The sequence below is a fragment of the Lynx rufus genome, unplaced genomic scaffold (assembly GCF_022079265.1).
Source record: "Lynx rufus isolate CCGP_SWC_20201006 ecotype Redwood Valley unplaced genomic scaffold, mLynRuf1.p SCAF_2, whole genome shotgun sequence".
Lineage (NCBI taxonomy): Eukaryota > Metazoa > Chordata > Mammalia > Carnivora > Felidae > Lynx > Lynx rufus.
The window spans coordinates 138,323,159-138,335,099 of record NW_025814834.1 but is presented as its reverse complement, the minus strand read 5'-3'; the positions used below and the strand labels follow the sequence as shown (position 1 = coordinate 138,335,099).

The following is an 11,941-nucleotide window of genomic DNA, read 5'->3' as shown; positions in this document are numbered from 1 at the left end:
GACCTATATTTCTGGACAGTTCTCACTCCATACATAGTAGATGACCAAATTTCATACCTGAGGTTCTGGCCACTAAGAGAATTTTCCTTCAGCACTGTCCTCCAGGTTTACCCTTGAGTGGGGGTATAGTGCTAACAGCTGCTACTTTAAGGTAGCACTAGCATATCATGAAGACCCATCTGTAGACCAGGCTCAAGTTTTTTTGTTTTGTTTTTTTGTTGTTGTTTTTTAAACTCATTCAACTGGTTGTAAGAAGATACCCAGAATGCCATTTTTGTAAGTCTCTCTCCTAGGAACATTCCTAGTACCAAGTCTGTATTGTTCACAGTCCAGTCAGGAGATAGGACCACATGATCATTTGAAAGGGGAAACTTAAAATCTTTATTTTTTTATTTTTTAATGTTTATTTATTTTTGAGAGACAGAGTGTGAGCAGGGGAGGGGCAGAGAAAGAGGGAGACACAGAATCTGAAGCAGACTCCAGGCTCTGAGCTTTCAGCCCAGACCCTGACGCAGGGCTCGAACTCACGGACTGCCAGATCATGACCTGAGTTGAAGTTGGACACCTAACTGACTGAGCTACCCAGGTGCACCTGAGAGGGGAAATTTAATATAAAGCTTTATTTTTGAACTGGGATTGGAGCAAGAAATGAGTGTTTAAAGGAATGGCAAAGAAGTAAGTATAGCAGATGTATAAGATGTGACCACTACCCCTAGTGTTGAGATAAGTACCCAAGTAAAGGTCTTCCGCTGTTAGGGTTCAGATCCAGATATCATTGGAAAGAGTACCATGTTGGCTTCCTGAATGGTGAAGTCAGCAAAGTGCTTCATTAGCAGAACCTGCTGAAAATCCACACTCTGGGAAGTGCTAAGCCTTGAACTTGTTAAGCACCAAAAGCTGCTGGACACTGTTGGAGTCAGGAGCTTGGGAGGTCCCCCTCTTTAGGAGTCAAGTGCATGTCCATGCTCAGTTCAGACTGGGTCAGCTCTGGACTGGCTGTGCAGGACAAAGGTCAGGGGATGGCAGAACTCCAGTGCCCCTGGACTGTCCATGCCTAGGACTGAGAAGACGGTATTGGGTGTGGCAACCTGGGCCAGGGGCAGGCTCACAATATCTGGGTCTCCAGACTATGCCACCACAGCTGTGTGTGTTTTATAGTGGGCAAAACATCATAAAAGCTGTGATGTGCAGGAAACTTAACACTAGAGAAACTTTGTAGGGGGTAAACAAAGGAGGAAAAAGGGCTCTCCACAGGACACTGGTAAGAGAGCATACTAGTAAAAGGAAGGAAAATCCTTACTTCTCCAGTGCCCTTCCAGGTCCTCTATTGATAAGGCTTAACATCATGCCAGGTGGCAAAGCAGAAATATTGATAAATGTCAATGCCATTATTATAGAGCAGGGCAACAAGAGATGCTTTGGAGTGAAGAGGCAAAAATTTAACCATCAGCACAATGACTGTATTTTTCATTTCTCAATATTTAGTTATTTTTATAACATCTTAGAGTTATTTTTATTCTTTTTATTTATTAAATGATTTATACTTTTATGTTCCTTAGACTCTAATCCTTTTAATAGTTTTATGTAGTGATTCTGGCACATGGTAGATTTTTTTTTTTTTAGAATGTTTTTAACTTGAATTGTGATCTCATCTACAGTACAGTTTTATCTATAGAAACACTGTCAGAAGTGGTTTGAAGAGAGAGATTTTGTGTTTGTTTGCACCAGAGGTCCCAGGTATATATCATCAACCCAGGGACACTAATTTTTTGAAGTGTGACTTGCTGAACCATGATTAGGATACTGGGGGAGATATCTTTCCCACGTGGAGCCCAGGCTGATGAAGAAAAGTTTTATTATTGAGTGCATATTTTACAAATTTTCACTTCCATTATTCTTTCTTGATAATTCAAACTTTTAGATTATACAGGCCAATCCTGCCACCCCACCTGGGGGCAGGCAGAGTGTCAGCTCAAATGTTTAGTCTTATTCGTTCAAGAACCAAGAATCCCAAAATATCTTTATAATTCTTTGTTTCTATTTTTTAAGGCAACATACATAATGCTGTCTTTCAGTGAGAGTAAATTACCACTTACTCCTTACCTTGGGTAAGTTACTAAACCTCTTTGGTCTTCAGTTTCCTTGTCTATAAAATGGGGATGTTAACAATAGCACCTCTCACAAGGTGTTTTTGACAATTAAATGAATGAGCATACATAACGTACTAATAACAGTGTCTGACTCAAGGGAGGTACCAATTAGCTACTATTAATAATTTTATTGATGAGCCTGTGGAAACAAGGATGCTCTCTGGAACCTGTGATAAGTTCTGAAAGGGAATCAAAAACACTAAAGTTTTAAGGCAAAACATGCCCTCCTTTTTTCATGTGGGAAACCAGCCCTTGGCTTGCTGTGGGATTTTGACAAACACTAAACACCTAAGAATGGGACATTGTGCGACTGTGTGACCTGAGCAGCTCATCATGAAATAGGTGCTATATTAAACCAAAAAATCATAAAATTAGATAAGCCTTCAGCAAACCATACTTTTGTAGAAATGGTATGTATAAAAATAGTCCTAAAAGTATACATTGCATGAGTATTTGGCTCTTGCTCCCAACAGGCATACTGTTAGGATCACATAGGGAGTTCCATTTGAACAGTTAACTAGGGGGTAAAAATTACAAATCTGAATTACAGATGGTTCCTTATCATATTCAGGAATCAGTGTATTCCTGTGAAAAAGGGAAATGGAATAGAGAAATCCTCTCCATGGTACATAGCAATGGCTACTAATCTTCAAAGGAGAGACGCTGGGATAAAGATTCTATATTGTTTCAAGGACATGGGCTAAACGGTTGTTGGGTGGGACTTAGAAGGAACAAGGTAGGATCCAGAAGTCAAGGAGGTTTGAGAAAATGTCTGTGGATGGACCTCTTGGAATGGTCCTAGAATAAAAGCATATTTATAGCCCATGGCAATGTTTTTCAAAACTCCATTTGATGAATTTATATGATCAAATAGTATGTTTGATAAGAATTCTTGTTCTGTGGAGGCTAATGCTGTTGCTTTTCCAGGTACTGCTGTGCTTGTTCCGTGGCCTCACATACCAAGTAGCCATGATGGTAGGGATGCATGCTATGCACCAGCTTAGTAACATGGATTTCCCATGCACTAAAGGAGAACTGGCTACTTCCATGGCTAAGTGTTCGTCTTGCTACAATAGCAATTACTTCTGGTCCACTCTCTGCTACCTTTCTAGAGCATACCATGATTTGTCCTTAGTGGCAAGGATACATCGGGTTTGTTTTTCCTGCTCAGTTTCTCCCAACATGATCATCCATGAACTCACTGACTGCTTTCCCATCAGACTTTGCATATAGCATTTTTCTTCTAATCAATTAAATCATCTTCCAGCAGAAGAAACAAAACCACTGGGCAATGCCCAAGGCATGACTTGTCTTATCGTGAATTCCATTACCAGAACCAGTTGACTTTATGGATGATTGAATGTAGTATGAAAGACTCAGTTATGGTCTCAGGAGATTCCACCTGGAGGAGGTGAGAGAGAGAGGAAGGTTTTTGACAAGATAGTACGTTCTCAGAACCAAAATTTAATATATGATACTATTTCTCCTATAATCAGAATAAGAGTCCAGGAACCAAGGGACAGGACCGGGTAGGCCTCCTTTTAACCGACTGAGCCACCCAGGCACCCTGTCCTCCTTTTAGTATTATACCTGTACTTAAAATTTTGAAATATGCTATTTTAAAGGCTTTAGCACCCAAATAAGAATTCTTCCATTATAGAGCCCAGTGATGATCCCATTTAAGGGGAAGCTTAGACTGTTATGTATCAGTTTAGGATTTTTCATGCCATTGAATAAGCAGACATGGCATGTTGGTAATTAAATTAAAAAACTTAGTCCATGAGTTGCAAAATATCAACAGGATTGCAGAACTGTGGAAGGAATAGACATATTAGACTTGGAACAGCACCAGTAATGAATAGATTTGGGGAGCTAAGGACTATATTCCCGAGTGCTTGAGGCAAAGCTGAGCTATATTAGAAATCTCTGCGGGACTCGGGCAGGTGGGCCCAGCAGATCCTTCCTCCAGGGTTTTGAAACTAGAACTATTAACACCAAGAAAGAGGACTGTGGGGCCATTTGTGTGTGTGTGTGTGTGTGTGTGTGTGTGTGTGTGTGTGTGTGTGTGGCAGCAACAGCAGAGGTACTTCTCAGAGGCAGTTGTGGTACTCATGTTGGTGACAGTACTCAAAGTCCAGTGACCTCAGTGTTCATGGCAGTATGTGCAGGTACTATAGCATCCAGAGTTCAGCAATGGTGGCAGCAATGTCCTCACATTAGTTCTCTGGCATGGTTTTGGTTGTGATCCAAGCTGTGTAGTCTTGGTTTGTTCTGCCCATTTTCTGAGCCTGTCACTATGCTTTTTGGCAATTGTGTGAGTCACAGTATCCTTAAGAATTTCCTGGTTCAGACTGCAATTAGAAAACCTTGAATCTCTCACTAGCCAGAATGAGCTTAGAGAGGGAAAAAATGGTCATTTAATAACTTGTATTCCTTTTAGACCTTGGGATAGAGCCTTTTTTGAGTATATCTGATACTGTGGCTTATTAATAAATAATGTGATCCCTACCCTTGAAATGTTATCATTTACTAAGGAATGTAAGACATTTACATGAAATAAATAAATACAGTCTATAAGATGGCATAAAATTAAATGCTAAACTGGGAACAGGCTGTGTTATTTGGAAAGTCTTCCTGAAAGAGATGGGACTCTAGTTAATTCCTGAAGGATGAGCAGGAAATGGTATTATGGGCACAGGAACCATAAAGTGTAGGAAGAAGACTGTACATTTACAGGGCAGCTGAGCAGCCTGACTGAAGAAGTACAAAGGGAGGTACATTTGAATGGCTAAGTGAGCACATATTAAGGCCTTGTCCCCTAATAAGAAATAGAGAAATTCTCTACTTCTCCCAAATATCTTATATATACCTTTCAATTTTATGAAGTTAAAAATTCTAAACATTGGGTTAAATATTTTGCCAGGAGTCAAGTCTGACCTAGCCTCCTCCTTCACTATGTGCAAACTTACTAGACATTCTTCCCAGGGCAGATGGAGAATAGACCTGGCTGGGACTGAGGGCAATAAATAATAAAACGTGGAGATGGTCCCAATATACATCAATTTGTATTCAATTTTCCATTGTTTTTGGAACGTATTTTTTTAAAAAATAATAATAAGCAGTCAACAACTAAATTATAGCTTCGCCTTGGCAGCACAAAGTTTGAAGATTATTTCTTGGTGGCAAGGTCCAGTCCTGCTCGCTGTCCTCGGCTCTTAGAAACGTTCCTGCTCATTAACTTCAGGAAGACTTCCAGAAGTAAAGGCACATTGGAAAGTGGCTGAAAATAGTTTTTAAATCCAACTTCCCTGGCTTGACAGCGAGATGACCACACAGTCTGGTCACTGGGTCAAAAATCAATTACAAAAACAGAGGTGCTTTTCAGGTCTTTTATTTTTGCATTAGCCTTAGTAAAAAAACAAACAAAAAACAAACAAAAGACTCCAAAACCACAACCAAGAAGAAAGACAACCATTTAAAATACAGGAAATACAGTATGGGCTTTTTCCCTGGGCCGGATGGGCCGGCTGCCTTCCAGCCTCCTTGCGGATTCCCTGAAGTTGATGGTTTGCTATGTCGCTCAAGCCCAAAACCCTGCCCCCGCGGAAACCCACGCTAGGCAGTCCCCGAGCCAGGGCAGTGGGAGGACGCCCCCGTCCTAGTTGGGAGTGCTCGCCTTTCCTGCAGCGCACAGCGGCCCTTTCCCCACCCTCGCCAGGGCCCGCGAGCCCCACTCCCGAGTCTCCCGCAGGCCCCAGGCCAGGTGGGGACGATCCGGCCCTGCGCTCGCCCCGGCAGTTCCGCGTCTGCGCAGCGGGCGAGGGGCTGGAGCGGAGCCGGCCGGGGAGGTGCAGGATGTGCGGGAGCCAATGGGCAAGCTCGGGGGAGAGGGGCTGGCAGCCGCGGCGGGCCGGGCGCGCACTCTCGGGATGGAGGGCGAGCGCCTGGCATCTCCGGCGCGCTCCTCCGGCCTCCCGGCTGGGGGCACCGGTGGGGAAAGCCCGGGGGTCGACGCCCCCCTCCTGGGCAGCAGCGGCTCCTCCACCCTGCTCCAGGCCGAGGTGCTGGATCTGGACGAGGACGAGGACGACCTGGAGGTGTTCAGTAAGGTGAGGGCTGCGGCGGCGGCGCGTCCCGGGAAAGTTCCAAGTCAACTCCAGGAGTTGGCACCGCGGTGTGGCGGCCGCCCCCGCGCGCTGGCGCGTCCCCGGCGGAGGCTCGGAGCTGCAGATGGGTGGGGTCTCCCCCGGCCGCCCAGCCCCGCCAGGCAGCTGGCTGCACCCGGGGCTGCGTCCGGGCCGGGCACCGAACCACAGCCGCTCCCTCCTCTGCACTTTGACCTTCGATTCGGCACGGCCTTGGCTTTGCCGCGTCTGCAAAGTTGTGATTCCCCCCCGCCCCCCCCCTTTTTCTCTTTCCCTTTTCTTCTCTGACGCGGACACCTCATCCGGACGGTTTCCAAACCAGGGAGGCAGTGGCCCGAAAAGTGCCCCCGCCCTAGCAGCTTCTTTTCGGGCGCAACCAGCCCCGAACTCTGGGAGAGATTTCATCCTAGTCTAGAGAATGATTCCTGATTTAGTGTTACTGATTGTGGGTCTCAGGCCGGGGTGACAGACACCCGAGGTGAGTCTCAAGCCCAGCGAGAAGAGGTGGCATGGGAATCCCCTCTTCAGAGAAAACGGTTCCTGGGTCCAACAGGAAGCTCCTCTGTTACGGAGTTGAGGATTTTTCGGCCAGCAACTGCTACCCAACCCACCGCCAGCCGCTTTCGTTTTTCCTTTCCCCGGGGAAATCTAGGACCAAAGGGCCCTCTTAACTTGTAGTATAGTTGCAGGGAAACTGATGGTTAGTGGTAGGCTTGTGGCGCTTGTAGACCGGTGGTTGTAATTTCTTTTAGGAAAAGAAAAATACCTTTCTTGTAGGGCTGTTAGAATGTCAACCCAGTTTCTTAACGTTGCTGCTGATAGAAGACTTGCGATCACAACAGTGTATTAATTGATGAGAAGTCTGTGAAGTACTTACATGTCAGTTACCTTGAGGTGTTAGGTAAAGCAGCATTCCTAACCACAGCTATATTCTGGGAGAGTGAACTCAAAGTTACCAAGTTGAACAAACAGACTGTGGCCCCAGAGAGGGATATGCAAAACTCCTTTCTCCCCTAAGGATTGAATGCAATGGTAGGCACGATTGTATTCTAGATGTTCAGACAGAAAGTATCAGCTTTGTGCTCTTGAGAAAGTTAATTTGACCTTTCAATGTGTTTAAATCCTAAAGCATTGGAATTATTTTATGTACACTTGTAAAAAAAAATTAACACTGCCTTTTTATATTCCACTCATTCTGTATGTTCAGACCAAGGACAATTGGCCAGTGCTTTGCAATGCCTTCTAAGAAACTATGAGTCTAGGCGTATTGGTGTAGGGCTCTGCATTGTGAAACTTCCAGCATGGGGTAGGGAGAGTGTTGGGAGTGGCAGCTGTGTATCACAATCATCTAGGATTGTTTTGTCCTGTGCTTTCTCTTTCCCCAGATTCTAAGTTTCCCAGCCCCTTCTTAAAAATGCCCCCTTTGTCAGAGGCAGATCTAAGGAGAAGCTATTTGAAATTTAAACTTCAGATGTTCCTTTGCTTTAGGCCTCTGGAAATGTTAAAAGTTACTGAAAATTGTTGATGTTCTAAGTTGCACCCAGAAACATTTCTAAGTTAGCATGTCTGGTAAATTGCCTAAAGCTATCTGAGAAGATCTCAGAAGAGATCTCGGAAGAAAGGAATCTAGGTCTCGAAGGCTCCAAAGAGCTGTTGAGATTTCTTTTCTCTTTCTAGATTAACATTTGTTTTTTCTTTCTAATTTTGTTCTGTTTTTTTTTGTTTTTTGTTTTTTTATAAGGATGTAAGCTTCAGCTCCATACACCTGGACCCGCCCTACTTGTTAGGGTATAACTACACGTGTAGACACTTAGAAAAAGTTAACCACTTTTGTAGAAGCTGGCTGGCTGCATAGGTTAAGGTAAAGAAAGATACAATGTTTGTTAAAGTCTGAAAACAATACTTGGAAAAATTTTAAGTTAGCTACCTACTTTATTTCATTTAGTTGAATTTTACAACCATTAACCACAGTTATTTAGACAAGCAGATTTAAGAAAGTCCTCTCCATTGGGCCTGTTGTCTCTACCACTCCCTTTTCATAGCCTGCTCCTCTGTAGAACTCACCCACTGACCAGTTTACCCTGGGGTGCTTTCAACAATTACTTCTAAAGTATACTGTCATTACCCTTTAGTACTTTGAGATCCACTACTTTCATATTTAGCGTTCATTTCCCTTAGATTATTTGTGAATATGTATCACACTCCCCTCCAGAAGTTTTTTAAAGAGTGGTGTCTTTGGCTTACTATTAATTCTTTTATTCCCACGATGGAAGTGCATGACAAATACATGTTAAATATTTTTTGTGTAAGATACTGTGCTAAGTATTTGGAAAAAAGAAATACATGATTCAGGTCTTGCTGTCAGTCTTGGAGTCCAGGTGGAGGATGTGACAAGTTCTAAATGGCAACATAAATCAGCAGAGATGGAAAACAAAACAATGTATTGTTCTGAGTTTTCAAGTAATCCAGTGAGGAGAAAATGATACCAAATCTCAAGAGACCATAGGGAATGTAGACGATATTGACTTCAAAGAGTCAATATATATGTTGGAAGGTAGGGGAACATGACCAATGATTCAAAAACACAAAAAGGATAAACATTATAATAATAGTGTAATAATAGTGTTAGAGCTGAGCCAAAGTGACCTGCAGCTTGCAAAAAAATTTAGAGAAAAGAGTCCAGTTTCTCTATTTTTTTAAAAAAGTTATTTTTTAAAGAAATAACATATGAAAATAAAATATATAGCCTTTATTTTTATTAAATACTGTTATATGTAGAAGGAGTAACTGAAACATAGCAAAGGTAGCTAGGTCACAGTGAAACACTGAGGTACTTACCTGGTACTTAGTAAATGATAGATCTTGTTATTGGTCTTTCTAAAAGGTATTCGGGTCTACAAAATGAGATCTATTATCATCTAAGATAAACTGCCAATTTACAGATGGAATTATCCTCACCACTAGTCATCTTTGAGGGGACATAGATTGCAGGCTGGTGCACCAAAACTAAAAAAAAAAAAAAAAAAAAAAAAAAAAATCCTTTTTAAATTTTATTTATTATTTTTTCAAAAAAAATTTAATGTTTATTTATTTTTGAGAGAGAGTGAGACAGAGTGTGAGCGGGGGAGGGCCAGAGAGAGAGCGAGACACAGAATCTGAAGCAGGCTCCAGGCTCTGAGCTGTCAGCACAGAGCCCAATGTAGGGCTCGAACCATGAACTGTGAGAACATGACCTGAGCCGAAGTCAGACACAACCGACTGAGCCACCGAGGCGCCCCAAAAACTCTTTTTTTAATGTAATGGGCAAAAATGAAGCTCTGGAAGGTATAGGTAGGCTTAATTTCAGTCTCTAGCAAAGCTATGAGAGCAATAGAACTTTTTAGTATTTTGTTTATAAACACTTTGAAGAGAGAGAGGTGATCTGGTTTTATAAGAAGGATAGAAAATTGTTTTTATGATAAATCAGAAATACAACAATGAGCATGTTTATTTAAACAATGCTTTTGAAAGAATCACTCATTTTTGTGAAAAACGTTCTTTTTGAAAGAATAATAGAATATAGCTTTTGAGACAACCAGTTCCTACGTATATTGGAAATCTGTCAATCCCAACATAGTGATAGAGGGACATAATTATTCTATTCAACAATTCTGTCAGATACATAGAAGAAGATAATGGAAGTTTGGTTATTAATTCTTCATATTTGTTCCCTGAACTGTCTCTGTTCAGTTATGGCCCTGATAACAATCAGAATTCTCGACAGTGACTGAAATGAAGAATGTTTAACACAACTACTTATAGAATTTGGGGCAGGGTTCAGGAACAAACGAAGGATACTGAGGTAGTTAGAAACTTGCTGAGGCCAAAAAAAAAAAAAAAAAAAAAATCCATTAGCACCTAGCGTTTAATGGGAAGAGGACAGATACAATGTTGCTGGAATCCGATGAAAGCTGGATTTGTAGAAAAGGGGCCACTTTCACAGGAGCTGTATTTACAGAGATGTAGCCAGAAGTGTGCCTCTGCCAGAAATGTGGTGCCAAAGGAAGGAAGAAATAGGCAGTATACTCCTTGAGTTCCTCTCCTCCTGCTATTGGATCTCCTGCTTGTGACCTTCCCTGGGCAAGCCACTCAGGTGATGTTATCTGTAGGGGTTGGCCTCCCAAGCACAGAGTAGATAGATGGTGGGAGCTGGCAGATTGGGGGTGAAAATAAAGAATAACCAGCATAAGACATAGTACAAAAATGTGGCCAGTAGCTTTGGATAAAGATAGCCACATCTCTATCTCCTATCCTGTATGCATCCTATATGCTCTTCTGTGACCTGCCACCTTCCTATCGAGAGATGGGATCTCTGCCCCCTCCTTGAATCTGGGTGGGATTGTGACTGCCTGATGATTTAGGTGTGGTGGAGGCGATACTGTGCAGCCCCCAAGGCTAGATTCAAAAAGGCAGTGCAGGTTGTGCTTTATCCAGCGGGACACTGTGCTTTTTGGATCTGATATGTAAGAAATGTCTGTATTTGAAATCCTGGCTCCACGGCTTAATAGTTTTGTTTCCTTGGGCAAATTACTTAGCCTCTCAATGCCTCAGATTCTTCATCTGTAAAATGAGGACTGATAATAAATATGAGAATTAAATGAGTTACTATGTGTAAAGAATTTGTGAATAGTTCCTGCCTTTAGTCAGCACTGTTGACTCTTCAGCAGCTATGCACAGGCACCATAGGATTCTGTTGTCCAAAAAGAACTGCAATAATGGGCATATTCTATATCTGCCTGTCTAAATGTGGCAGCCATTAGCCACATGTGGCTTTTGAGCACTTGAAATGTGACTAGTACATCTAAGGAACTGACCTTTTAATTGTATTTAATTAAAAATAGAAGCTGTAAGGGCGCTTGGGTGGCTCGGTTGGTTGAGTGTCCGACTTCAGCTCAGGTCATAATCTCACAGGCTGTGAGTTGGAGCCCCGCATTGGGCTCTGTGCTGACAGCTCAGATTCTGTGTCTCCCTCTCTTTCTGCCCCTCCCCCACTCACACTCTGTCTCTGTCTCTGTCTCTCTAAAAAATAAACAAACATTAAAAAAAGTAAAAAAAAAATAAAAATAGAAGTTGTCGACTGAGGCTAGTGACTATCAGTTTGAGCAGAAGCCTAAACAGATCATTATTTTATTACTGGCTTAACTTATGGTTACTCAAGAAATGTGAATAAATGAGTGAGTAGTTCCCTTGGTAATCTGCACTGAAATATAAAAACAACACACATATTGTACATACATATGCACACACATATGTGCATACATATATGTGTAATGTGTGAATGTATGAATGTATATGTATGTATAGGTTATGTGTGTACATATAGTGTGCAAGCATCCACGAATATATGTGAATATTTGTGTGTATATGTGTGTGTGCATTCTCAACTGTCTAACTCACTTAAAATCTAGAATGTAGGATTATAGCAGTCAGGTCATATATTCTCCTTTCCCTGGCCTACATCCTGATCCTGCCTCAGTGGGTCTTACCATTTTGATGGTTAAAAAAAGAGGAACTCATAAAGCAAAGGAAAGTAGCACCGATCTAGGACATTTATTCCTACCGCTACAGGTTCCACCATCTACCATCATAGCCTTCTTACGTGTTAAG

The 11,941-nt window shown here is 42.2% G+C and overlaps 1 protein-coding gene across 1 annotated transcript in view; it reads left to right on the top strand.

Moving 5' to 3' along the window:
* The first annotated feature begins 6,079 nt into the window (after positions 1-6,079).
* SNX7 (sorting nexin 7) overlaps positions 6,080-11,941 on the top strand; it is a 109,617-nt gene continuing 103,755 nt past the window's right edge. Inside the window, exon 1 of the mRNA XM_047082311.1 lies at positions 6,080-6,259. Coding sequence (XP_046938267.1) covers positions 6,080-6,259 — 180 coding nt within the window. The remainder of the gene's footprint in view (positions 6,260-11,941) is intronic.